The sequence below is a fragment of the Panthera leo genome, chromosome C1 (genome assembly GCF_018350215.1).
Source record: "Panthera leo isolate Ple1 chromosome C1, P.leo_Ple1_pat1.1, whole genome shotgun sequence".
NCBI classification, from domain to species: domain Eukaryota; kingdom Metazoa; phylum Chordata; class Mammalia; order Carnivora; family Felidae; genus Panthera; species Panthera leo.
In genome coordinates this window covers 214109003-214136878 of record NC_056686.1, presented here as the reverse complement: position 1 = coordinate 214136878, position 27876 = coordinate 214109003, and the positions used below count along the sequence as shown (strand labels likewise).

Here is a 27876-nt window from a genome sequence, read left to right as displayed (position 1 = left end):
GGTACCTATTCGCCAGGGACACGCGTGGCAACCGTGTGCCTGGAACCAGCCCAGGCCTTTGCCTCCCTTGTGGCCTCCCCAGCCCCCACCCCCCCTCTTTGCCGTTCTTTCATTAAACCCTCTCGGCCGCCTTCCCAGGCGTTCCTTCCCTGAGGCTCACCCCGCGGGACAGCTGCTGATACAAGGTGAAAGAACAGCGGGAGCCACTGATGGATTTGTGAGGAGAGAGTCTCTGAGGGCTGAGAACTCATGGGCTGGGTCACCAGAGTCCCCGAGGCCGAGCAGGAGTCAGGAGTGCCCCACAGGATGCCCCTCAGCAACCCATAGGTGCCGCCAGCCCACCCCACCCCGCGTGGACACCCGCAACGCTCACCAGGGCGGGACTCCCGGGCCCCCGGAACTGGAGACTGAGGCAGTAGTGGAGCGTGAGCTGCTGAGTGCCCCACAGCTCTCGGGGAGGGGACAGAACTGCCCCTAATCTCAGCCCCCTCTCCCTGGCCCCCTGCCCCAGTCCACACAGGAAGACGTGTGGAGAGAGAAGGCAGAGGTCAGGGTCACGGGCCTGCACGGGGTGAGGGGAGGCGGTCGGACAGGCAGGAGCTGTGGGTCTCCCCTGCCCTCCCCACGCCCGAACTGGCGGAAGAACCGGGCCCCCCGAGAGGGAGGGGAAACGGGCCACTGAGGAGGGATTTAAGGCAAGTCTGGAGCGTGAGCGGGTCATAACACCCAAGGGTGATGATGGCAAGCTGTGGAATCCGCTGGAAGGAAAAGGAGGCTGGGCAGAGGGTGCCTGCAGGCCGTGACTGGGGGAGAAGACCGCCGGGCCGTGTTCCCCACAGCGCCGAGATGCCTCAGTAGGCCGGTTGGCGGGTCAGCCGGCCGGACCCCCTCCCCAGCCCCGCGTGAGGAACGGGGCCCACCAAGAGGGACGTGGGCAGAGGCTGAGCCCGCAGACCCGCCTACGTTCTCCTTCGGGGACCAGAGGTCCCCATACTCTGGGCCACAAAGAGGAGGGCGCGTCTCACCTGGGCTGCCTCGGAGCAGGGGTCCCGGCAGTGCAGCATGAGGGGAATCCAGGCTTTTTTCACTTCCTCCTTGAAGAAGTGTTTCTTAGAGATCCTGACCAGCTTTGCCAGCTTCCCAAACAGGACGAAGGCTTTTAAACGCAGCAGCTCACTCTCCTGTGGTCGACATGTACAGACGAGTCCTGAAATTCAGGACACAAGAAGCCCAACGAAACCCCAGCCACCTGCCTCTCCGTGGACCCTTTGGGCTGCCTCGGCCCCCGCAAAGGCTTCTGGATCATTCCCTCAGGATGGAGGCCCTCCGCCCGCCACCACCCAGGTGCCCAGAGAGCTTCTGCAGGCTGCGAGGCATTAGGAGGAGAGGCTCACACCCTACACGCAGGGGAGGGGTCCCACGAGTCCTAGAACAAGAGGTTTTGTTTTCCTTTTGTGGGACCCCAGGATCGGCTAACGGATGCGTGGGCACCAAGTCAGACCTGAGGCCCCTCCTGTCCCAGAGCACGTCTATTGTCCTTTCTTACGGGGATAAGAGGTGCTCGCCCGTGTGTGTGGGCACGTGGGAAGCCCCCAGCGAGGGTCGGGACCGAGTAAGGCCACGATCTAGACTCACGTTGTCGAAGAAGGCCCTGCACCGCTCGGAGATGATGCCGAACGAGGACCCCACGTCGCCCTCCCGGAGCTCACCCAGGATCTTGGCCAGGGCCTCCATGCCCTCGGAGGTCACGCTGGTGACCACGGGCTCCCGCAGGGAGCCCAGGCACTTCTCCAGTAACAGCTTCCGGTACTGCCTCACCTGGGGTGCGGGTGGGGGAGGGGGCCACGGGGAGCTTCAGTCCCCACCTGGTTCACCTCCCCCATCGGCCAGAACACGCCAGCCCCGGGACCTCAGCCCCCCCAGGCCCTGCACCCTGGGCCCCTGAGCTCAGGGTCGGGCGCAGGACCTTCTTGGGGGCACCCAGGGCCATGTTGCCCAGGGCACGCAGGGAGAGCACCCTCAAGGCCTCGTCCTCCTGGTCCACGCCCTTCTCCAGCATCAACACCGTGGGCTTCAGCAGCTTCTCCTGGTACAGAACTGGGTCGCCCATGAACTAGAAGAGAGAACTTTCTACAGTCACCGCCCATATAGGCCCCTTTCTCAGCCTCGGGATGGGACGTGTGATTAGACCCAGTGCACAGAATGGTCTCTGCGAAGAGGAGAGGATTCGGAGCCCCAGCTCCCCCGGACCAGCTCTGGGCTCCTCCGCCGGCCGGCTGGGGCCCCCGGCAAGTCACTTAACTCCTCTGAGCCTCCGTGGCCTCGCCTGTAAGAAGGGGCTGACACCAGTACCTGCCTCACAGGATGGTCGGGAGGCTTCATGGAGAAATACACGGGAAAAACCTCGTACGTTGTGACCTTACGTTCATTCAGTCACCCTGACAAAGCAGCCACCGTGTCCAAGAGCCGTGCCTGCTGGGCCTGGACAGGAGTGCACGAGGAGCGTGAACTTCACTCATCCGGGACTCCGAGAGTCACAAGGGGCCCAGCGCTCAAAATGCCAGGACTCCGGCCAACGGGGACCCCTCTGACGTGTGTGTGCACGCGCACACGTACGCACACATGAATGTGTTTTCGATAAACCTAAAGGGGCGCCTGGGTGGTTTAGTCGGTTTAGCGTCCAACTGCGGCTCAGGTCATGATCTCAGGGTTCGTGAGGTCAAGCCCCGCGTTGGGCTCCGTGCTGACGGCTCGGAGCCCGGAGCCTGCTTCGGGTTCTGTGTCTCCCTCTCGCTCTGCCCCTCCCCCACCTCTCAAAAATAAACACTAAAAATTTTTTTAAAAATAAACCTAAAGAAAACGAAACACCGAACTGGTGACTCCAAAATGGGAAATGTACTATCCAGCCTTTTACAGAAAAAGGTTGCCAGTGCTGCCCTAGGTGATGTTGGGCTCCTAAAGCATGTTGGGCATCATGCAGCCAGCACAATTTCTCCTAAAAGTTTTCTGGCCAATTCCCTCAGGCCCCCGAAAGTGCCCCAACTGCACAGAAGGGGAACTGGGCCCCAGCGGCCATCCCACCCTTCCCCGGTCTTCCTGCCTGGCAAGGCCCCGCTGACCCCTCGAGACCTTCCTGCGAGGCCTCCCCCAGCACCATCGACCCTGGCGAGAGCCGAGGTGCCCTCATCCGGGCCCCTGGGTGTTGCCGGCGCTCAGCACAGCACGCCTCACTTAGATGCGCACCCCGGATCGTGTGACGAACCGGTGAACGAACACATCCCCTGCGGGGTGGGGCAGTCTCCGCCCCCTGACTCAGATGCCCCTCAGAGCCTGGGCTCTTGCCCCAGAGAGGAGCTGGGGGGGCACCCCCCAGCCCCCACCCCAGCCCACCCAGCCCTCCGCGCCCTGAGCCTCACTTCCACGCAGACCGCCGTGCTGCTGATGCGACAGCTGAGGACATCCGAGTCCATGCCCCTGAGCACCAGCTCTGACAGCCGCTGCCTGTAGCCCTCCATGTTCCGCATGCAGAACCTGCAGGGGGGACAGGGCCAGGGGGCCGGGAGGGCTGCTCGGCCGCTGCCCTGTGGAGCTGGTCCCACTGCCCGGCACGGGGAGCCCGGATGCCCACCTGGCCAGCAGGCCCGCGCCCTGCAGGAACGTGGAGCTAGTCTCCAGGAGGCTCCACACGCCCTGCTCCTCCAGCGTGCGGACCAGCTGCTCGCTGCTGAGTCTTCTGAACAGAAGCTGCATGGACTTGATCGTGATCCTGGAGGAAGGCGGGGCTACGTCTCGACAAAGCTTTCCCCCGGGCGCCCCCGGGCACTGAACCCGGCTCAGAGAAGAGGGCGTCCCCCTGTCCGCCGGGCCGAGCTCAAGGGGCTAAGGGCGATCACGTGGCAGAGTGGGTCCTCGAACAGCGAAAACCACACCGTGCCGGACTCGTGTGAGGGAGGGTTGTGGGATCTGCTTCCGGAAGCTTCTCCCCATCAGGAGAGGACAACGAGGCCTCTTGGTGGAGGTGACTCTTGGGATCCGTGACTTCCCAGAGGCGGCGTCCAGCTCGGGCCCACGGCTTTGCCCGCCATACCCACCCACCCCCGCCCTCGAGAGCACCTCTGCAGATTGATCTCCTCGGGCAGGGTCCCCATGTGGACGAGTCTCCACGTCTTGAGGACGGGCGACACAGCCTCTGGCCCCTGGCTGCCGCTGAGCTGCAGCAGGAGGGTGTAGATGAGGTCGGGGAAGAGGTCCAGGACCCTGTCGTCCATATCCATCTTCTGGATGAGGAGGTGAATGGTGCACAGGGTCTGCAGAGACAAGGGCTGAGGCGTCAGGGCTCCTACTCTGAGCCCCCAAGGAGCCCCGGGGCCCGCCCCTGTGACTCACCATCAGAGGGTCCACCGCGGCCAGGCGCCAGATGTCAGCTTTGGAGGTGGCATTGGCCCTGGGGGTGAACCTCGCCTGCAGCCGGCCCATCAGCCCATGGAGCATCGTTCGGGCAAAGGGCACGTTCTCGGCCACGGCCAGCCACACCTCCGTCAGGTGGCTAACCAAAGACAAGAGACGAGGACTGTGGGTCTCCCGCCTCGTACCCTGGCAGCTAAGAGCCCCTTTGGACCCTCAGGCGAGCCCCTGAGTAGGGGTCAGACTCCGGAGGCTGAACATCAGGGAGGTGGAGTGAGCTGCCTAAAGGTTGCATAACTAGAACCCAGGTCCGTGACTCCACAGGCTGCTATCTTTCTCTGCCACGCCCTCCCCCTCGCCCCGGGAAACTGCGGCCCCACCACTAGGTGACCTTAGAGGCACCTGCCAGGCCTCCTCTCCGATGATTTTATAGGTACGTCCAGCAACAGCTGCCAAGGACCCAATCTGTCGGGTCCTAAGCAGCTTGCAGATAGCATGGCGCCTCCTGCTCCCAACACGCCTTTGAGGACGATGTTTTCATCTCCGTAGCGCACAGAAGGGGGCAGGAGGCCTGCAGAGGCCAAGTAGCCTGCCAGACTGCATTTGAAGCAGCTCCCCGCCCCCCAAGTCCAAGCCTGTGGCTCTGCCGAGAAGGGAAGGTCCCCAGGATAGTGTTAACGGGCCGGGTGTGCACAGGTTCAGGGGACCGAGGGCCTGGGGGGGGCTCTAAAAGGGCTAAAGCGGCAAGTCCGCCAAGATCCAACGGAACAAGGAGAGGCGGACACGGCCTGTGTGAATCCACAAAGCCAATCACACGCGTGCGGGAGGTGGGCTTGGGAGGGCACACGACCCGGTGCCCGGTGGCGGGAACAGAACGGAGGCGTGGGCACGTGGGCTCATCAGCAACCACTTCTCATAAAGGAGACGTCGGGGTGTAAGGAGACAAGAAAGCAGGACCTCACCCTACGACGGCAAGAAACAACCGCGTGAGCCTGAGGGACGACCTGGGTTCCGGAAAATCTCAGCCTGGCCGCCACCCTGTGAGACCCTGAACACAGTCCCCAGCTCTGCCGTCCCCAGATTCTTGACCGTGGAAACTGAGATAATAACAGGGGTTGTTCTGAGCTTCCAAGGTGGGGACAGTTTGTTACACAGCGATAGCTCACCAGTATAGTGAAAGCCAGCGTGACCCGGGCCGCCGAGATCGCCAGCCCAACGGAGGCCACACAGGGGCCTGCACTGCACGCCCCCCGCACTCGGCACTGCTCCGAAAGCCACCGCCCCCATCAAATCAAGCAATCCGCACTGCCCTCCGCCCACAGCACAACCAAGCCTTTCGCCCGGGCCAGCCCTTGAGGTTCTGGATCTGAGGCCTCTCTGTTCATGTGACAGCTTGCTGGGTGACACCTGTCCCCTCTCCCTCCACCAACGGTCTCCAGGCCTGTCTTTGCTCTGCAGCCTTGGCTGCTCTGGGGGCAGCGCCCACCCCTTTCTGGGTTGTGCCCAGGGAACCCCGGTACCATCGCAAACACACGCCCCCGGTCGGGTGAGACGCTGCCAGCTGCCTGTGTGACACGGTGACAGAGACACGGGGACTCAGCAGCCCGTGAGGATAACACCGGGAAGCAGGGGGTCACGAGGCCACCTGAGGGGCATGAGGTCCTGCCGGGTCATCCGTTGGGCACCTGGACATCCCCTCTCAGGGCAGCACTTGGAAGGACAGAGGGACAGGGTGGAGCCCCTCTGAGGCCCGCCCGGGCCTTGGTGGCCACGTCCTCAGGCGTGTCCTAGAGCGGCCCAAACTCAGAGGGCGCCCAGAGTTCTGTTCTCCACAGAGAAGGAAAGGGCTGCCGTGGGCAGGGTCCAGAGGGGACGCCTGAGAAACTGCGGGGTCTGGACTCCAGCTCCGTAGGACAGACCTGTAACCCTGGGGCCCTAAGTCCATGGTCCTCAGAGGCCACGCCTCCCGCAGGAGGGGCAGGGAGAGCGTCTGACCCAGCCCAGGGTCAGACATGGCACCACTCAAGGCCCCGTCCTGAGATACGTCGGTGGTGGCGAGGCGGGCATGGCCCGGGGGCTGTGGCTCCCTGTCCGGGGCGCCCACCTCTCCATGGGCAGGGGCTGCCTCAGGAGCGATGTGAGGACCGTCTCCTGGTGGTAGTGCGCCAGCAGGAGGATGCCCTCGATGAGGAGACGCCGCACTTCCGGGTGGTCCGCCACGGGCAGGTGGACCAAGATGGCACCCAGGATCTCAGCCACCTGGGGAGGGGCGGGGCATCACCGGCACAGCCTGGGCCCCCCCGGCGTCTGCCCTCCCCCACCGCACACCCCTCCTCCAGGGACTCTCGCCCAACTGGACAGCGGGCAGGTCAAACCACCAGCTCATCTTTTGGTCTCTTCCTGGAATTTATCGTGTCTTCTATGTAGGGGTCAGTATGCTCGGGGAGAAAGAGCCACGGGCGTCTGGCCCACTGGCCCCTTATTAACCGGGCTACCTTCAGCATGTCTCTTTCTCGTTCTAGAACTCTACTGTCTCCTCCTCTTTACAACCAAGGGTTTGGGGAGGCCTTCTCAGAGAGTGCGGCCGGGCCCTTACGTGTCCCTCTAGCCTAGGCGCCCCGGGCAGCCCCAGGCCTCAGGTGGCCCGGCCACAGCTCCGCTACCTTGTCCTCTAGCTCCTTGGTCCGCCTCTGGAGGAAGGTGCCTATCCAGGTGACGGAGGCCTTGTCATGCCACAGGTCCATGGCCCCGATGTTCTCACAAAGCTTCTGGATGAGCGAGACCACCTCGTCACAGTTAAACTGCATGCAAACCACCTAGGACCAGAGCACAGCCCTCCTGGGGTTCAACAACCAAGTTTCAGGCCAACGTCCTGCCCCCACTTGTCATCGCCGACACCCCCCTCTTCCCCCCCCCGACACCGCAGCCCCAGCCCAGGCCCTGGCCATCTCTCAAAACATTGCCAGGGCCTCCTACCCGTCTCCCTGCCCGGCATCTCACCGGCCCCCTCACCAGCCCGCTCGGGATGTTACTCCCCCACCTCAAAGATTCACAGCTCAGCCCAGCTTTCACAGGCTTCTTCTGGCAGGTTCCCCAACCTCTCCCACACCTCACCTAGCCGACGCCGCCCACCCCACCCGAACTCTGCTCAGGAAGCTTCACCCGAATGTTGCCCATGTTTCCTTCCCTCAAGCTGTGCCCTGAGCCCTGGCGCCCCGTGACTTCATCCTGCCTCCCCCACAGGCCCCCTGCTCCAGAAAGCCACCTCGGCCCCCTGAGGTGGAAGTGACCCCGCCCCTCTGCAGCTCTGAGAGTTTGGGGGTCTAGTGTGCCCATGGGCCAACACCGCTGTGCGGGATCCCGAGTTTAATTCTTCCTGGGGCCCCTCCACCCTCAGTGCAGCACATCATAGGCATGGACACGAGGTAGGTGGGGACTGTGGGACTGTTAAGTACCTATCACGTGCCAGGCATCACAGCGGGGAACTTACATATCGCACACCGTTTAGATACAGAGGGCGTGGGTTGGACCAAAAGCCATGGGGACTGTGATCCCCTGGAGGAGGATGAAGCCTGTGTGGCCAGGCTGAGCAAGGTCCCAGGCCTCAGACATGGTCCGGGCACTGGAGTCCAGCCCAGGAGCCCACACGACCCTCCCAGCGTGTCACCTTGGCGATTCTGGAAGATGCACTGAAAATCTCCTCCATGTCCAAGCCCTGGAGATCCTCCTTACATTTTGCAAGCTTCAGTTCCTCGGAAGGGCCCCACAAAGAGCAGGTCTGGCTTGCTGCCGGGAACACAATTTTAGACACGATCGGAAGGACAAAGGACCCACCCACAGGCCACGTCAAAATGGCTTCCTGCCCTGGCCCATGGGGTTGGGGTTAGGGGCTCCCTGGCTCTGAGGGCCTGGACCACCGTCCGGCATCTGAACATCCCGTCTCTTCTTGCCTTTGCTTTCATTGCCCTGTCTCCCCACACCGCCTCTGCACACAGCTCAAATGCCTGCTTTCTGGGAGGCCACCAGCTAGTGAGCCAGAGGCAGAGTCTTCCCTTCTGAAGGTCACCACCCCGCATGTGCCCCTGAGGTCATGTCTGGCCGCTTCTGCTGTGTCCTTGGTATCTGTGAGCTGTCGTTTTCCCAGTGAGGCCCCTTAATACCCAGGACATGCCCTCGGTGAGTTGTGCCAAACCAGGGAGGCTCTCCCTCCAGAAACTTCCATGGCCTCTCAGCAAGCTCTGCATCCCCTCCATTACCTCTGCTGGTCACCCTTGTTTGTCTATACAGAGAGGCCATGCTCCCCTAGGATAGCCCCACAGCTGACACCCCTCCCAGCCTCGATGTCCTCATGTCTCCATATACCATGAAGATCCAGCAGGCTGGACAGGACATCCATCGAGGCCATGCGGGTTCTTGTGTGTGAGTCACAGGTGCGAGGGGCAATGAGTCCAACCAGCGTGCCAAACTGCCCCAGCTTCAGGGGGATCTGAGGGACAGGAGACCTCAAGGCTCACACCCTCTGTCCATCCATGCACACCAGGGGCTCCCCAGGGGCGGCATAACGGGCAACCAGAGAGGGTGAGCCCTGCTCGAAGGTACCCCAGCGGGGCCCCTGGAGGCAGAGCAGCCAGGATGTGAGGGTTCTGGCTCAGGACCTGCCCCTCCGGCTGCAGGCCCAGGCTCTATATCAGGGCACTTGCCTTGTTCCTGTAACTAAAACCTGGGTTCAAATGTGAACTCCCCCCCCCCCCCCGCCCCACCAACCTAGCTGTGTGGCCTGGGCAGGCTGCTTAGCCTGGTGCCCTCGTGTTCCTCGTCTAATGGAGCCTCCCGTTTCAGGGGATGTTGTGAGAATTATGTCAGAAAATCCAAGCGATGCCTTCTGCACAGCGTGTGGCCTCAAACCTAGCATGAGGGTAGGCCCCGGCCTTGCTTTCGCAAGTTCGAGCCCGGCGTCAGGCTCCATGCTGACAGTGCAGAGCCCGCTTGGGATTCTCCCTCTCCCTCTCTCTCTCTCTCTCTCTGCCCCTCCTGCACTCTCTCTGTCTCTCTCAAAATAAATAAATAAACTTAAAAAATAAAGTGTTCCCTCTCCTCAGGGATCGAGACGGGAACTTTGCTGTGGGTGCCAGAGCAGCAGGCTGGGGGATCAGTGCCCCGGGACTCACGCAGACACCGACGCTCTGCACGTGGATCTGCAGGAGATGGAGATGGAGGTTCATGGCCTTCTCCCGCTCCCCTTCTCTCTCCGACAAGATCCACTTTTCCAGGAGCTGTGGGTAGAGCCCAGAACACAGAAGGGGACATTAAAATCCCAAGGCCAGCCTTTCCCAGCTGGCTATTGCCCGCCTCGTCTCTCCCACTCAAGACTCTGACTTCCAGAGGTGTTGGGTGGTTCTGGATACTTCTGCCTCTCCTTCCGGGCACCCCTGCAAGGGAGATGCGGCCGTGGACAGAGAGTCCACAGTCCCCAGGTATCCTCACCAAGATGGCGCCCGGCTGATGTGTTCGGCCTCGTTCCAAATGTTTGCCTGCAGGTGAAGGAGGCGGGATCGTCGCCCACCTTGCACCCCAGGGACTTAATGTTCACACATGCAGTAGCAGTAGCAGCGCATGAGGCCAAACTACTACAACTCGGAGGAGAAATACATCGATGGTGAGATTCAGAGACCTCAGTACCTCTTTCCTAGAAACTGAGGAACAAGAAGATGGAAAATCTGGAAGGAAAGAGAAAACTTGAACAACACTACCAACCAGCTTGGTCTAACTGATGTTTAGGAACACTCCACCCAACACAATATACAGGTGCACACAGAGCCCTCACCAAGATAGACCATACTGTGCAACAAAATAAGTCTCGGTTGATTTAAAAGGATTTGGGGCACCTGGATGGCTCCGTGGGTTGAGCAACTGACTTCGGCTCAGGTCATGATCTCGCAGTCAGTGGGTTCGAGTCCCGCCTCTGGCTCTGTGCTGACAGCTCAGAGCCTGGAGCCTGCCTCGGATTCTGTGTCTCCCTCTCTCTCTGACCCTGCCCCACTCACCCTCTGTCTCTCTCTCTCTCTCTCAAAAATAAATAAACATTAAAAAAAAATTTTAAAGGATTCAAATTATACAAAGTATGTCTTCAGACCACAGCGGATTTAAATTAGGAATCAAAAACAGGAAGATCTCTGGAAAGTCTTCCAACATTTGGGAAGTTCTAAATAACCCATGGGTCAAAGAAAAAATTAAAAGAGAAATTAAAATGTATTTTTAACTGAAACAAATGGGAACACAACGTATGAATATTTGTAAAATGCAGCAACAAAGAACAAAGTCAGTGCCTCATACTATCTGATCTTGGTCATAAGACTTATTATAACTAACATTACAGTAATCAAGATAGGATGACATTGGTGTAAAGACAGACAAATACATCAATGGAGCAGAACAGGTACCAGATACAGACCCACACATACATGGCCAATTGATTTTTGACAAAGATGCAAAGATAATTCAATGGACAAAAGTCTTTCCAACAAATGGTTCTGGAACAACTGGTTATCTGTGTGTTTGACAAACAATTTTTTTAATGTTTATTTACTTGTTTTTAGAAAGAGCATGCATGCATGTGAGCGCAAGCAGGGGAGGGACAGAGAGAGACGGGGAGAGAGAGAGAGAGACGGAGAAAGAGAGAGAGAGAGAGAGAGAGAGAGAGAGAGAGAGAGAATCCCAAGCAGGCTCCATGCAGAGTTTGACTTGGGGCTTGATCTCACAATGCCATGAGATCATGACCTGAGCTGAAATCAAGAGTCAGACACTTAGCCGACTGAGCCACCCAGAGGCCCCCAAACAAATTTTGATCCATACCTCACACCATATACAAAACCTAACTCCAAATGTTTCATAGACTTAATTATAAAACTGGAAACTACAAACTTCTAAAAGAAAGTCTTTGTGAGCTTAGGTTAGGCACAGACTTCTTAGATATAACACCAAAACCATGATCCATTAAAGAAAACAAATGATAAATTAGATTTCATCAACATTTTAAAGCTTCTGTTCTTCAAAAGACACTATGAAATCAATGAAAAATACATCACAGACTGGGGGGAAATATGTGTAAATCACATATCTTATAAGGACTTGCTTTCAGCATATATAAAACCTCTGAAAACTCAATAAGAAAGCAAACAACCCAATTTAAAAAAAAAACAAGCCAATGCCCTTCAAAAATGCCAATATTATGAAAGATAAAGAAAGACTGAGGAATTTTTCCAGATTAAAGGAGATTAAAGAGACACGGCAGCTAAACACATTGGGTAATCCCGCTTAGAGCCTAGATGGGGGAAACACCTATTGGGGATACTATTGGGACAATTTGTGAAATTTCAGTATTGGCCATCGATTAGAATACAGCATGGTATCATCAACATCAAACCTCATGATTTTTATCATTGTACCATTGTTATATAAGAGGGCATTCTTGTCCTTGATGTTTGCAAGTAACTCTCCATGGTTCAAAAAGTGTGTGTGTGTGTGTGTGTGTGTGTGTGTGTGTGTGTGTTTGTGTGTACAACAAGAAAGATAAGGGAAGAGAAAGAGAGATAAAGAAAATGTGACAACTGTTAAGAACTGTGAATCAAGGTGTGAAGGGTATACAGTTCTTTGTACTGTTTTTGCAACTTTTCAGCAAATCTGAAATTTTATCAAAATACAGTTACCGAAACAATTTTTTAACACATACCCCTGTTTTCCATAGAACCTGGCCCTCAGACCAGCTTTCTGGGGGACGTGGCCATCCCTGGCTCTTGGCCCTCCACTAAGGAACTCACGTGCACCATTTCCTGCAGCCCTTTGGGGTCCAGCTGCCTCTGCATGAGGCCCTCCATCAGGTGTTCCAGGGCCTGAAGCGCATTTGCGTACAGGGTCTACGGCCAAGAGAGAAGAGCACTGGGCAGCAATGAGGCAGTGTGCACAGCCACCCACCAGGACTCTGCAAGGACCCGTGCCAGGGCTGGGAAGTATGAAATGATCTGAAAACCACCCCTTTACCTCTGCTTAGACTGGGTTCTTTACACCCAAATTCTCATGTGACACACAAGACCACCTCTGAAGAGGAACCCATTTTCCAAAGGAGGAAACTGAACTCCCAGAATCCAGTTCTTCTGACTCCCCATCCAGGACCAGGACTTTGAGGCAGAAATGGCTACCTGTCCACAAAAGATTTGTCCTCCTTCTCCACCTTGTTGCTGGGAAACAGCCATCCAGTCAGGAACTACATTTCCCAGCACCCTTTGCATCTAGGCATAGCCATGTGACTGAGTTCTGGCCAATGAGAAGCGGGCAGAGTGGCTCATACATCCTCGACACCCTTTCTCGTTCTCTCTTCCTCTACCGGATGTCAGTACCCACAGAGACCTTGGGCCACGCATGGAAGAGAGTGGGGCCTCTGCCAGCCTCGGTTCCTGAATAACTGCACACAGCAGCTCCCTCTCCACCCCCACTGCCGGCTGGACTTGACTTGAGTGTGAAATAAATCTTCTTGTTAAATCATGGAGACTTCAGGGTTTAGCTGTTACAGCAGCTAGCGTTACTTTATACTAACTAATAGAGCCTACTGCACTTTGCTGCACTCACAGGTGGTTGAGGATGGTGGGCTCTCGGCACTGCCCAAGTTATTGGAAACTTCTAAGACCTGACCCAGAAAATGAGGTGGCCCAGAGGGACCTACCTGAATGGACTCATTGTCCTCTAGTGGGGGTTGAAGAGAAATGACAGAGTGAATACTGATATCCATCAGTTCGTTGTTTTCCTCTGTGGAGTAGAAAGGCTTCAGACTGCTAAGGGAAGAAGAAGTGGACAAGAGGGGTGGTCAGAGGGGGACTGAGACCCAGCCGCCCCACTGCTCAGTCCAGGGCGCAGAGGCATGTCACAGAATGAGGGAGAGACCAGCTTCCTCGGTTGAGGGCGCAGGCATGCGTCCCTCCCCAGGTGCCCTGGCTTCACCCGGTCGCCAGTATCCAGTGACTGTGTCTGCGATCGATGGGGAGACCTGGGGACCCAAGGCCAGCTCTCTTTCTTGTTGCCTGCTCTCAGCCTCTCCCTCTTCTGCTCAGAAATATTCCACTGCTACTCCCTGGCCTTGACCATGGACTCTGCCTCAGAGGCTGGCCCTGGCCCAAGGGCTTTCAAGCAGAATACCTGCACCGGCAGCAGAAACATTACCTTGGTGCTTCTTAGAAATGCAAATTCTCTGGCCCTACCCCAGAGCTACTGAATCAAAAACTCTGGAGAGGAGCCCAGCCGGCTGAGCTTTAGTGAATTCTCAGGGGTGGTAGCTGGCTGCCCGATGGGCGCCCTTCTCCTACCCCTTCATCAATAGTTCCCAAGCCTAGGTGCTCACTAGCATTACTTGGAGAAGCTCTGAGGTACCCAAGGGCCACAACCAGGCTCTAGGGATCCTTATTTAAAGGTCTGAGGTGGGGCCAGGATATCGGTATTGTTCACAGGTCCCCAGATGGCTCTATTGTGCCTCCCTGGTTGGGAGCCGCCATGCCATTTTAACTTTAAACTACTGCCCCCCAAAGGGGTCCTATATTTCGCCCTGCCGGGACCTCCAGCTCCTACCCAGATCATCTTCTTTTGTGTAAGCCCAGGTCAAAAGCCAGATGCCAATGCCTTCTGATCTCCCCTGTTGTATCAACAGAATTGCATCCTGTTCATAGCCCTTTCTTCTTCTGGCCTCAGATTTTTTTTGTTGTTGTTGTTGTTATTGCTGTTCACCCACAAATACTCAGCTCTGACCCATGATTCCTTCTGCATGTGTTCATCTTACCTCCGAGTCCCCAAAGACATGTGTGTGAAATTTATTTCAAATCTGCCTACGTGCTGCCACTTCAGGCAACAGGTGGTTATGAGACTAAACACTGCATCTGCCCCGACGGGTGCAGAATTCCCAGAGACCACCCGGCCACTCTAACCACTGATGTTCCATAACTTCTTCCTCTTCCCTACTTCCCCACCAGTGAATGGACGGCTCCAGGAGGGCAAACCTCAGGTATTATATTACTTTGTATTAACTGCATCAGTACCGTATCAATAAATGAATTCCTTGACCCCACCCAACCCAACTAGATGGCCCAGCGCCCCAGGGCTGCTGCCCGAGACCCCTGCTGCAGAGGCAGGGAGGCAAAGTGGGTGTGGCCCCCCAAGGAACACTGAGGGGTGGTCTTGGACTTTGCCTCTCCCCAAGGAGACACCCGGGCCGGAACAGGGGCCCAGCTCACCTCAGGTGCGAGAGGGCCTCTATCGCCATGGTCCGCACAGGAGAAACCAGGCTGTCGGTGGGTTCCGCCTTGATGGTGGCCTGCCCGGCACAGCAGGGCGGTGAATGAGCCACCCAGAGCCCACCAGAGAGGACAGTGAGTGTGGGGGGCTAGTGTCCAAGGCCTGGCACTTTGTGGGGTGCGGACACCCATACCACGTTCGCTCTTTTCAGGATCACGTGGCCTTTTAGCATTTTCGGGGAGGCAGCAAAATCTGGTGTGAGAAGCAGGGGGGCTCCAGACAGACCGGAGCTTCTCGCTCAGGCCCGCCACCTGCTCGCCGTGCGTCCCTGGGCAAACTGCCTCCCCCGCCTGAGCCGTCACGTGTAAAACAGTGCCCGGCTAGCGTGAAATGACACACGGACCGCTGCCGGCCCAGAGCGGGAGCAGGCGTGCTCATTTCCTTCTCGGGGCCTCCTGTTCCACCCCACGTCACTTCCCTCGGGCACAGCTTCCAAAGCAGCTGCGGTGCTTTCCAGGGGCCCAGGGCATCGTGAGGGAGTGGGGAGGTCTGGGGCTGAAGGGCTGTGGCTCCCACAACTCTACTGTCGCGGCTTCTTGCCTTTAGGCAGTTGACATTTTCTAGATCTTACTGAAGTTCTGTGCAAAAAAAAGAGCTTTAAGACCTGCCTGCGGCCGAATCTAGGTCCCCCCTGTGGAGAAACACACGGGGCCACCACGGGGCAGACCCGGGGGCCCTCTGTCTCCCGGCCTTGAACCAGCCGCTTCCGGGCACCACAGGCTCCCTGGCCATCAAACCCTTTGTCAGACAGACAGATATTGTACTCGGAACTCCTACGGTTGGCTGGGAGCGGAACTGAGACGGGGAGGGGCTTCAGTGACCCCCACGGCCCCCTTGTCCCTCAGATGCCCCTGGGGACCCTGAAAACCTCTGAGCGAGGAGAAGCCGGTCAGCAGTCAGACCCCAAAACCACCCGGGAGCAAGGACGCCTCTCACCCGACTTACTATTATAATGCCAGTGAGGCTCATCTTTTGGGCAAATTCAAAGTCCTCCAGCTCCTTGATGTTCCCGATGGCATCGGTGACCTGCACCACACTCTTCAGGAAGGCCATTTTGAGACAGATGTCCTGCGCCCAGACCAAGAAGAAGGAAAGGAGGTAGCACGTCGGGAGTGAGCCCAAAGACTCAGGCTGCCCAAGCCACAGCTCTCATAAGGACCCCGCCACGGCATGAGGGCACTCCTTCCTCTGCGCCAAGTAAGAGGCAGAGTCAAGGGCACCCCGAGAGATGGCAGGCCTCGTTCTGTCCCTCGGCCGCCTTGCCCGAGCTTCTGCCACAAGGCCAGGGTGCCAGCCAGGTGCCGGACAAGGCACAGCGTTCTGAAAACGCCACCTCCCTCAACCCCCCTAAGAACAGCAATGCCGGTCAGCTCACACCATGCACCGGCCAGGGGCACCGTGCCCTGCGTGTCGCCCAAGAGACACGTTGAGATAAAAATCTAAGTTGAGATAAAAATCGTTTTCGCCTTTACGGCATAGGCGAGCCTTGAGGACCTGAGGCTGAGTGAGATAAGCCAGCCACAAAAAGGCAACCTGTGTGTGAGATCCCAGTCAAACGCGACGCTTGTGGGTGTCACTTCAGAGAGACGGAGAGCGGGACGGGCGTTGCCAGGGGCTGGGGAGAGGGGACGTGGGCATGTGTTCAGCGGGCCCAGAGTGGCCATTTTACGGGACAAAGAACTCTGGAGAGGGCTGGTGGACTCGGCTGCACAATGATGTGAATGTACTTAACGCCCCCCAACTGCACACCTTAAAAATGATGACGATGGCAAATTGTCTGTTATGCGTATCTTGCCACAACTTCAGAAACAATAACGAAATAGCTTTTGCTCCCTTCTGTGCTTCCCCCTCCTTGCCATTCCAAGAAAGTAGCGAGCCTCTCTACATCCCTGAAGACCCCACTCCTTGTCTTGGGTCAGATGCCGGGAGGGGAGGGGGCAGAGGCGAGGGCTGAGGGAGAGAGCGAGGCCGGGAAGAGGGGGCACCTGTCCCGTGACTTCCGGGACCCATAACCACCCACTTGGCACTGCGGTGGGGAAGGCTGTCCCCCACCTCCCCCTGGAGCCGAGAACACCCAGTTTGAAAAAATGAGCTTCCCCAAAGCTGGGTGTCAGGTGAGACTCCTGGTGCCTACTTGGGGTGGGGGGCGGGGTGCTCGGATTACAAGGCAGGTGGCTCTCTGCCAGCCCGGCTCTGGGTGGGGGGTGCGGCCTCCCGGGGTTACCTGGCAGCTGCTGGAGAAGTGGTGAATGATCTTAGCGGTGATGGGGGTGTCCACGTGGGTGAGGAGCATCTGGGGATGGCAGTACGAGGCCACGCAGCTGTACATGACCATGAGGGCGCCCTTCACCGTCTCCCGCCTCCAGGGATGGTCCTTCTGCGAGCCCAGCCAGAAGAGGAAGAACACCGGCGGGGGGGGGGGGGAGGAGGAGAGGGGGTGTCGGGGTTCAATGGCCACCCCAGCTGCATGTGGACAGTCTCCAGTCACATGACCAAAGGAGCCACTGAGTCAGCAGAAGGCGCTTCCACTGATATCTTGAACCGCTCATTCATTCACTCATCCGTTCAACACACCTTACTGAGCTCCTACTCCTTGCCAGGCCCTGCTCTGGGCCAGGGGCTGTCGTGATGCCGGGATGAGGTGCTACAGGCCACCGAACCCACCACGGAGGGCGCGCAGGGCTGCCCGTGCCCTGCCAGGCCTCAGATACGAATCCACATCTCAGATCCCGCTTTGTGGAGAAGCTGGGGCAGGAGCCTGGGATGCTCCTGATTGTCTCCATCCAAACTACCAGACGCCCGGGGCGAGGGTCCTGGGTCAAGGCCAAAGCCTGAGGCATCGGTGACTCTGGATGGTAGCCCACTGGGGCCTCAGCCAACCTGTGACCCTGCGGCAGAGGGGCCCCCTCGAGCGGTCGGCCCATAGGCTGCCTTGGCCTGGCTCCTGGCTTCTCAGCTCAGTGGCCGTCTGCATGCTTTTGGACAAGCTTCAGTGCTCTCTCCTATATGACGGCGGGCATGATCGCCCTGCACCCCAGTGCCATTGACCCGTGGAAAGTACCTACACTGAGTGCTACCTGAGCAGCCTCTTCAGGTCCAGTGGGTGTGGGTGAGGCCTGGGACTCTGAATTCCCATCAGCACCCAGTGCTGCTCTGCGGAGCCCACGGTGGGCTAGCGCTCCTTTGTAATATCTGGGCCCTGAAAGGACGCACCCTGAAAAGCTTTGTTGGGGGGAGGCCTCCGGATCTCAGTCATTTCGGGGACAGGTGATACCGGGGGGAGTTTGCTACTGAGATCTAGCAGGTACCTTGGCTGGTGCTGAAAGCACTGGTCTATGCGACCCCCAGAGACTTGACTGTGGAGCGGGGGTGTCTTACCCGCCAAGCCCCGATCTGCCAGGACTGTTCCGACTCCTGGATCCTCTCCTCAAAGTCATGGAGCACATTCAGCACTGTCTTCACCTGGCCACGGGCACACAGGCCAAAGCACAGAATCACGCCCTGCGGGCAGACACAGCCAGCGGGGATGAGGGCAGCGGGCAGCGGCCAGAGGAGGAGCCCCCCACACGTACACACACACACAAGCACACGCATGGACGCCCCTATGCACACACAGAGACACACACACACACACACACACACACACACCAGTACACATATGCATGCATGCTCATGCACACACAAGCTTTCACGCATGTGCGCATATCCCCGAGGGACCAGAGGGGTCTGGTGGATGGGAGTGGGGCCGCAGGGCACCCTCACCTCCCTGTCAAAGTCGTTGCCATAGTCTGTCTTGTACAGCAGCTCCAGCAGCAATGTCTCTACCTTGTCGGCCTCCAGGCCTGTGGCCAGTGTGAAACCCAGGGCCCGATACAGAAAGCCCTGGAAAGGCACAGGAACAGAGGGAGCTTCGAGCCTCTCTACTCCACCCTCCAGGGGTTACTGCCGTGGAGAGTTCCCTACGTAACACTCTAGATTTCTTTCCCTAATGCACAGATATCTATGCATTTCGTACATTCTTTGAAATAAACATCGAGGTTATCCTGGAGCGTCGGACTGTTTGCGGGCAAGCGTATTACAAATAGTGGGGACCAAATTTCCCTCCTATGGAAGTCGAACCAGTTTCAACTCACACTAACCAATCTAAGAACACCGATTTCCCCACATTCCTCTGTCACACAGGACGTTACCAGTGAGAGGCAGACCATCCACGTTTTCTTGCATTTCTTTGATTATTAGCCGTGCTGATCACCTTTGCACATTCTCACGATCCAGTCCCTGAATCCCTGTCTGTATTCTTTCCCCCTGTCTTGGTGGCTCATTTCTCCTGTTTTCTCTTTTATTTGTAAGTTTTGTGTGTGTGCTTGGAAAAATAACAAAAACAAACACGCATTATTTCATTTAACCCACACAGCATCTCTAGACTGTAAATGCAGTTGCTGTTCGGGGAGATGAAAAACCAGGTGGGGAGGGGTACAACCAGGATATAAAATCAAGCCTGGTCTGGGGCGTCTGGGGCACTCAGTCGGTTAAGCATCTGAATTCGGCTCAGGTCATGATCTCGCAGTCCGTGGGTTCGAGCCCCGGCTTGGGCTCTGTGCCGACAGCTCAGAGCCTGAAGCCTGCGTCAGATTCTGTGTCTCCCTCTCGCTCTGCCCCTCCCCCACTCATGCTCTGTCTCTCTCTCTCAAAAATAAATAAACATTAAAAAAATTTTTTAATAAAAAGGATATCTGCCCTTAAATTGACATCAGATAAGACCTTACACCTGCAAATTTATGTTTAGCTATAGAAGACTATCTGTAAGATACACTTGTTTTTTGTTATTTTACATACGCCCCTACAAAGGCTATCTATTTGGATAAACATAATTTTTGGCTGACACCTGTAAAACCTTTTCTCAGACATCTTCATTGAGATATAATCCACATACCATAAAATCAACCCATTTAAGGTTTACAAATTTAACGGTATATTCACAAAGTTGGGTAACTATCATCACAATCTAAATTTAGAACATTTTTGTCACCCCCCCCAAAGAAAATCCCTTGCCCATTAGCATCGCTGGACATTCCCTGCAGCTTCTGGAAACCACAGATCTACTTTCCATCCCTAAAAAGATGCCTATTCTGGACATTTCAAGTAAACAGGATCATATAATATGTGGTCACTTGCATTCCTTTGCATCTGGCTTCTGTCACTTAGCATAATGTCTTCAAGGGTCATCCTTTCTGTACCATAAATCAGTACTTCATTCCTTTTAATAGATGAACAACATTCCATTGTATGGATAGACCATGTTTTGTTTTTTCTTTCATCCACTAGTGGACATTTGGGTTGCTTCTGTGGTTGGCTGTATGAATCACACTATGAACATTTATGTATAGTTTTTGTGCGGATGTATGTTTCCACTTCTCCTGAGCATGTACAACTAGGAGTAGAATTCCTAGGTCATATGGTAACCCTATATTTAACATTTCAAGGAAATGACAGACAGGTTTTCAGAGCCGCTGCCCCATTTTCCATTCATACCAATAATATTTGAGTGTTCAAATCTCTCCACATTCTTACCAATGCTTCTTGTTGTCTGTCTTTTTTCTTATAGTCATCCGAGTGGGTGTGAAGTAGTATGTCCTTATGGTTTTGACTTGTGTTTTCCCTAATGGGAATAATCTCGAGCATTTTTTCACGTACTTATTCACTCTGCATGTACCTTCTTTGAAGACATGTCTGTTCATATCATTCGCCCATTTCTAAACTGGCCTGTCTTTTTGTTATTGAGTTATAAGAGTTCTTTATATATCCTAGATACAAATCCCTTATTAAGAACTTAATCTGAAAATATTTTCTTTCATTCTTGGGGCTGTCTTTGCACTTTCTTGATGGTTTGATTTTCAACATAAGAGTTTTTAGTTCTGATGATGTCCGACTTAATCTATTTTTCTGTCATCACTTGGGCCTTTAGTGTATCTATCTAAGAAGGCCGTGCCCAAAATCAGTTGACAGTAAATAAGATTTATTTCTACACTCTCGATTCTATTACCTCACTCTGTCTGCCCATCCTTATGCCAGCACTGCATTGTCTTGTTCACTGCAGTGGTGTGTAAGAAGTGTTGAAATTGCAACATTTGAGCCCTCCAGCTTTTGTCTTTCTTTTAATCATAATTATGTTGGCTATTCTGGGCCCCCTGTATTCCCACATGACTTTTAGGAGTAGCTTGTCAATCTCTGAAGAAAGAAAGAAGAAGGAAAGAAGGAAAGAAGGAAAGAAAGAAAGAAAGAAAGAAAGAAGAAAGAAAAGAAAAGAAAAAAGAAAAAGAAAGAAAAGAGAAAAGAAGAGAAAAGTAAAAGAAAAGAAACGAGAAGAAAAGAAAAGAAAAGCCAGCTGGGTTTATGACAGGAGTCACAATGAACACGTAGATAGATTTGGGGAGTGTGCCATCTTAACTATCTCATCTTCCAGGCCATGAACACGGGATCCTCTCTGTTGATTGAGACCTTCTCTGATTTCTCTCAACTATGTTCACAGTTTTGTAAAAACCTTTTTACAACAAAATACACATACGTGGTCATGAGCCAGTAGCTGGATGAGTCGGATGTGTGGAATAACATCCGGCAATCTACTGGTGGGGGTGGGGACAGTTGGGAGTCCAGCTCTAAACCCAGCCTGCCCACTCTTTCTTCCTTTGTCCCCCTCCCGGCCTCATCTTCTTCACAGCCGAGCTAGAATTCAGCCACCCCTTTAGCCTTCCGTGGCTCAATGTCACCCTCACCATTTTCACTATTTCCCAAAACCTGCTCATACATCTCAGCCCTTGCCTGTTGGACTCTGCTAGGAGACCACTTCAGGTGGAAAGTGAAATGAAGGGTGGGGAAGATGGCGACTGGAGAGGAGGCCCCAGCTTCAGCAATGCAGGCTTTTAAAGAAAAACAACACACAGCAAGAAACAAAAACCCACTGACTTAAGCCACCCACCTCTCCTCCCAGAACCCTGTGGACAGCTGCAGGGACAGCTGGGCTCACCCACAGGGCGGGACTCCATCCCACTGTCCCTGGTGTCCCCTCCCTGTCTGAACTGTCTTGATGCTGTGAGGACAAACCTTCTCCAGGGAGGGGCTGTCAAAACTTTCGATCTGGTTGTTCAGCTCTTTGCTCAGACGCAAGCTCCAGTTGGAACCTCGAGTCTTCTTAAGGGAGTTTCTCAGAAACTGAGGAGACAGAAGATGTAGGTGGGCGGTGCCCAAGGACCCCAGTCCTGTCCTCTCCCAGGCTGCGGGAGGGCTGTGTGACCTTGAGTGGTGACTCACCCTCTCTGGCCCCCTTCCCCAATCTCCAGACTGCTCGACCTTTCAAACCCTGATCCCGTGAGCCTGGGGAACAGCTGTGGCTTTGATGCTGGAGGGAGGAGGGTCACCCCGTGCTGCTTTCCTGAACACACGGTTCCCCAAGTTGGAAGGCTCTCTGTTCTCCCCTGCTTGCAGACACAGCCTTGGACGTGCCTGGTGCTCCCCAAGTCTTCTCGGACAGAAGGAGAATGTGTCCTCCAAGGACTCCTAAACTCCCCATGCCGACCCCACCGAGGGCCCTCCCGTGCACCCTTCCCCTTTCTCCCGGCCCGACCTCAGCAAGCTGGATCATGTCCTCACCTGAATTAGCTTGTCCTCCCAGGTCTTCTGATTCCAAGTAAACTCAGTATGTTCTGCAGAAAGAAGGCCCACCTGTGCTACTTTCTCCCGCTGCTTCCTTCTGGGGACCCCTTCGTGGGTCAGGCACTCGAAGCCCTCCACGGATGGGCTCAGCACATGCTGTCGCCCCCTCCCCACTTCAAGCCAGGTGATGAGTACGCCAGCAGGCACGCGGGGAGGGGGCCCCCGGGCGCCTCACCTTCCAGGTACTTGACCAGCAGCGGGATCTCCAGCTCCCACATGTCAGCCATGGCGGGCGCGATGCTCCGGCTCAGGGTCCTTAGGAGGTTGAGCATGGCTATCCCACGGCCCTCCCCCTTGTAGGGGGATGACATCAGCACCTGGGTGGGGGACGCCCAGATGCCAGTGGGGCAGGGCAGCCCCCCACCCAGGCACTTTGTTCCCAGAAAGAAGAGGGGCGAGATCATGGGCTTTCTCCCCACCCCAGGCTTCTGCAGAGCGTGGATTAATGCCCAGAGTCAACATAAGGAGCAGAACGCGTGCGTGCAAGGCCCCCAGGGGCAGGCGGGCCCTTGGCAGTGTCCTGGGGATGCGCTGGGGCTGCTCAGAGGCTGAGCAGAGGAATGTGGGAGCACATTCCCACCAGGTTCCTGGGCATCCGAGCACACAGCCCCTGCCACATGTACCCAAGAGGAATCAAAGGGACCCGGAAAGCTCTGTCCTGCCAAGTGTCTAGCTCCCTCCTCCCTTGGGGGGGCTTTCAAGAGAGAGATGCCACGGGCCCTGGCCTCAGTCTGCCCAGGGCACAGCCTGGGTGAGCCACTCACCAGGAGACGGGCTAGCAGTTTCTGGGGCGCGGGCAGATCCACTGAGGAAGAAGGAGATGTGACCCTGCTGAAGCTGCCCGGCTGATACTGGGACACACCCCATGCTCCCATGCCCCTGTGCCCCTGAGAAGGGCTTTGCCCTAGAAGGTACTTTCCTGAACCGTCCCATTGCCCCCAGAACAGAGGATGGGTTGGCACAGGGACCAGTGATAGGTCCATAAAGAACATCATTTTAATTGGTTGATCCTAGGAAGAAGGGAGAATTGCGCTTTGCGCTGGGGCTTAGAAGACATCGGGGGGGGGGGGGGTGCTAGTCCAGAGCCCAGGGGAGGTCGTGAAGAAGACCCTTCACCATTTGCCATCCCTGGCTCCTAAAGGGCTCCTAAAATCACACCCACCACCAGCAACGCCCATCCAGCAAAGCCCCAGCCCCACGAGAACAGCCCCCTTGGAAGAGCAGTGTCACTCCACCCTTAGGTGGGGCCAGTCACTTCTTGGAGAGTCTGACATGGACAGTGCTCCACTGGGGTTACAGACGACTCCCATGGGACCCAGACAAGTCACATGTGGAGAAAGCCTGAGCCTCCATGGGTGAGGTCCTGGGAGGAGTGCAGGGGGAGGGGATGTGAGGAATGACCCGCCAAAGGAAGCTGGCTCCATTTCAACCCCTCCTCAGATATGCTAAGGGCCTCCGGCCTGGCTGTTTGGACTCCTAGACGCTTCCTGGAAAACGGGAGAGGACACACTCGGAGACACGGAGTGACCGGCCCGCCCAAGCCCCCCAGCCAGCGCAGGGACGCTGCCCACCGTGCCTGCTCTTGCTGGCCACGCTGGCCTCCACATCCTTGGTGTGCGGCTGGCGTTCCGCCAGGTTTGTGAGACTGATGCAGATGGGAGTCAAGGCCTCGGTGTGATCTGTCTCCATGATGTAGCACAGGAGCCGCAGCCAGAACTCCTGGGTTGGGGGCAGAGGGGCAGGATCGGCGGCGGCATCCGTGGCCACACGAGATCCGTCAGGCCCGCCCCACGGTGCCGGCCTGTGAGTCCAGGACTGGCTCTAAGCAGGTGCTCCCTGGGCTGTAGCCACCGTGAATCTTCTCACTCTCTCTGTTATTCAGATAAGCTGCCCCCGGCCAGGGAGCGTCCAGCCCAGAGTCTCACGGAGTGGACAAGGATTCCCTCCTGATGCTATCATGGTAAATTTTTTCCTACTTTTTGCCAAATCACACTGTATCGCAATGAAAAGTTGACACCCTTGTTTCCCTCTTAAGCTTGTGACCTCCTTGGGGTTACACGGAGCCCTCGCAGTATAAGCCTTCGTGTCTTCACGTGCTAGGAACTCACTGGATGCTTGTGCAATTAAACAATTAAAATCATATCTACACACACACACACACACACACACACACACACACACGAACACCAGGGCTGCAGGGGCTTTAAGGTGATAGACACATTTCTGGCAATAAGCCAACGGATACCTATTGAGGCCCTCTGCGTGCCAAGCACTGCCTTAGTGTCTGGGGGGCTAAGCTCCCACCAAGGACCCAGCTCTGGAACTGGACCTTCAAGGACAAGAGCTCGGGTGGTGGGAAGATGGAGGCCCTCCGGGCCCCCCAGGCAGCGGGACTGGGAGAAGAAACAACACAGAGCTCTGGGCATGCGTCATTGCCCTGTCCGCCCCCTCCACTCCGAGCCTGGTGTGGGACCCACACAAGTCAAGCTGTCGGCTGCAGGGTGCACACTCACATTGGTCATCCCACTGACGGAAGAGGTTATCATCCGCACGGTGTCCATGGTGACTTTGTGGACCATCTTCTCCTCCAGGTCCCTCTGATAAAAGCTCTCCCGGCGATTTGTCTGGAAGGCAGAACCGAGGGGTCCCTGCTCGCGGGCGGGTGCCCTGCAGCCTTCGGTGTGGCCTCCTCACCCCCGTGAGGCTCCATGCCCTGGAACCGGGTCTCCAGGGTTTTCTGGATTCCCTGCCTGGCGTGACTGCTCTCACCTTTACCTACAGCTCACTGCGTCTCTGTGAGCTGTGAACAGCTCATGAACGCAGACTCACGCAGGTTCGAGCACAGATACACGGGGCGGATTCTTGCCTCAGTGCTTCGGCAGCCGCTTCCAAGGCCCGGCTGCGCCATGGTCTACATATCAGGGCCACTCACCAGTTTATAGGTGGATAGAGTCAGCTGCACAGACACGTACTTCAGGCCCCAGCCTCTGATCCTGTCCTGGTAGCCAGACAGAGCCAACTGGCCGATGATGCGGAGAATAGCCATCCTTACCTGTGGGGACGGGCAGCAGACAAGCCGGGGACTGGGATGGGCTCCGAGGGAGAAGGGCTCAGCATCTAACGCCGAATCCCGTGATCTGAGACGGCCAGGAATTGGGGGTGCTCTGGGCAGGAAGGAGCCTCAGGGGCTACCACCCACTCTGCCCCCCACCCCCTGCCTCGTCCAGGGGCGCCCATCTGCAGCAGGCCCACCCAGGAGCTCTATCTGAGCCTTCCAGAGACAGGGAACACATTCCCTTCTAGACAGGCTACTCCCTTCTCAGGCAGCCCTGGAGGGGACAGCCTGACTCTTATCCTGGGCCCGCCCAGGCTTGGGCTCACGTTTGCAAAACCCTGCGTGGGGGCAGCACAGAAAAAACCTGTTCTCTCTTCCCTTGACGGCCTCCACATTTTGAGAACAGCGCGGCCTAAATCTCCAGCCCAAATCCCACCCCACCCCCCCAGGCCCTCTAGACCCTCGCCCTCCTGGACCCACGACCAGAACTGAAGCTACATTCCAAGGTGGCCGTGGCTACAGTGGAGACCGGACTGTGGGGTTTTGGGGGCCTGTATCTGGAGGGTGCAAGGTGTGTGTCTTTCGAATTTCAAGCTGCTTTCTTCAAATGCAGTAAAGGCTACACAAAACCCTCAGGCGGCCACGCAGCTCTGGATGACGCAGGATTCACCCAGCCTCTCCTCTGTCCAGGGTGCTGGCTGGGCCCCTTCATCGGGCAACTCCAGGTCCTTGAGGAGAGCTGTGGTCCTGCTCCCGTGGGCCTCACACTCCTCCAGCCCTACTCGGTGCTGGCCAGGAAGCTAGGTTTTCCATCAAAGGGCCTCCAGCAGGCCGCCCTCCCCACAGAGCTGGAGAGGAGCGAAGGCCGCCCACCGGACTTCCCTCCGCCGCCCCCTCAGAGTGCCCCGAGCCCCATCCCCTTCCGGGTGTCTGCCCCCGTTACCTTGAAGCGGGTGTCAGAGAGGGTGGTCTTGACCACCCGGATGGCCAGGTAGATGGTCCTGACATTCATTCTGGGCTCTGAAAGAGGAACACCAGCCTGGAGGGCCACCGGCCTCAGAGCTGGGCTCTGAGGCGATGCCCGGGACTCCCAGCGAGACCCCCAGAGCAGCAGGCCTGCCCCCCACCTTCTACCAGGAGCCAGGCATCAGCTGGCTCGCCCACGTCACGCCTCCTGAGAGCCTCCGACTCCCACCGAGGCTCGGGGCCGCCTCCCTCAGAGGCCTCGCTGGCCACCTCCCTGTCCTCTCAATGTCTGTCCCACCCCACCCGGTGCCAGGGGAGAGCATGGCTTTTATGCCTCACAGCTTGGCCTCTGCTTTGTGATTCTCATGGAACCCAGCCGGACCCTCCCTGAGGTGAGAGCCCCACCTACTATCACTTTAGCACCTTCAGGTGGGCACATGGAGGGCTGGGCACACGGTGGGCACGCATCGACCGTTAAGCACAGCAGGGCAGAGCCCGGGCTCTGGTACCAGGCTGCCTGGGTTCAGACCCTGTGTCTGCCACAACGTAGCTATGTGACCGCAGGTGAATTCCTCAGCCCCCTGTGCCTCAGTTTCCCTACCTTTAAAATGTGGATAACAACAGTACCTCTCTCACAGAGCTTCTGTGAGCAGTAATGACAGCGCTTGGCACACAAGAAGTGCTTTGGAAGCGTTTGTTAGTCATAGAATTGCGGACAGCCGACTGGGGGAGAAGGAAGATTGACAGAGGTAAGAAAGAGGGGCGCCTGGGTGCCTCAGTTGGTTAAGCATCTGACTCTTCACATCGGCTCAGGCCGTGATCTCGCTGTCGTGGGATCGAGCCCCGCAGTGAGCTCTCTGCGGACAGCATGGAGCCTGCTTGGGATTCTCTCTCTCTCCCTCTCTCTCTGCCCCTCCCCCTGCCAAAATAAATAAATCAACTTAAACAAAAGAGAGAGAGAGAGAGAGAGGTAAGAGAGCCATGAGAAGATTCCGGAGAGGTCCAGTGTGGACAGAATTGCAGTCGGGTGCTCGGGCTCACAGTACACACAAGGCTACATGTTACCACAAGTCAATGCTGGTGGACAAGTAGCGGGCAACCAGGCACTAAGAGAGCAGGTTCCAATTTTGAGTTTTTATCTGCAAAATAGAAACTTTTTTTCTGATTTTAAGAATAATGTGTGTTCATTGCGAAATTAAACTAAAAGGTAACCGCTCAACAGTTTGTGTCCTTCTACACTCACTCAGGCAAAGCTAAGCATACAGATTTCTTGCAAGTAATCAAGATCATGTAACACCCCACCCCCCACACCATACTATCACCCTTAATACAGAGAGGGCTTCTTTCCCATGAAAAAATACAGATTGCCTATATCCTTTAAGGTTGAGTAATATTCCACTATGTGTATA

At 56.3% G+C, this 27876-nt stretch overlaps 1 protein-coding gene across 7 annotated transcripts in view; it reads right to left on the bottom strand.

Moving 5' to 3' along the window:
- MROH2A (maestro heat like repeat family member 2A) overlaps positions 1-27876 on the bottom strand; it is a 44548-nt gene that overhangs the window by 2417 nt on the left and 14255 nt on the right. For 4 of the 7 annotated variants that reach the window (XM_042950585.1, XM_042950588.1, XM_042950587.1 and 1 more), the window contains 28 exons: positions 26445-26521; positions 25379-25498; positions 24960-25070; positions 24018-24165; positions 23211-23251; positions 22622-22763; positions 22384-22436; positions 21838-21945; positions 18499-18618; positions 18115-18237; positions 16961-17113; positions 15682-15804; positions 14676-14755; positions 13121-13229; positions 12222-12317; positions 9573-9677; positions 8767-8890; positions 8072-8190; positions 7068-7220; positions 6509-6663; positions 4387-4546; positions 4114-4307; positions 3629-3766; positions 3417-3531; positions 1967-2113; positions 1636-1818; positions 1026-1181; positions 374-562 (listed from right to left, as the gene is read on the bottom strand). In XM_042950585.1, coding sequence (XP_042806519.1) covers positions 374-562; positions 1026-1181; positions 1636-1818; positions 1967-2113; positions 3417-3531; positions 3629-3766; positions 4114-4307; positions 4387-4546; positions 6509-6663; positions 7068-7220; positions 8072-8190; positions 8767-8890; positions 9573-9677; positions 12222-12317; positions 13121-13229; positions 14676-14755; positions 15682-15804; positions 16961-17113; positions 18115-18237; positions 18499-18618; positions 21838-21945; positions 22384-22436; positions 22622-22763; positions 23211-23251; positions 24018-24165; positions 24960-25070; positions 25379-25498; positions 26445-26521 — 3542 coding nt within the window. The remainder of the gene's footprint in view (positions 1-373; positions 563-1025; positions 1182-1635; positions 1819-1966; positions 2114-3416; positions 3532-3628; positions 3767-4113; positions 4308-4386; positions 4547-6508; positions 6664-7067; positions 7221-8071; positions 8191-8766; positions 8891-9572; positions 9678-12221; positions 12318-13120; positions 13230-14675; positions 14756-15681; positions 15805-16960; positions 17114-18114; positions 18238-18498; positions 18619-21837; positions 21946-22383; positions 22437-22621; positions 22764-23210; positions 23252-24017; positions 24166-24959; positions 25071-25378; positions 25499-26444; positions 26522-27876) is intronic. The other 3 variants (XM_042950589.1, XM_042950591.1, XM_042950586.1) reach the window with 2 other exon arrangements.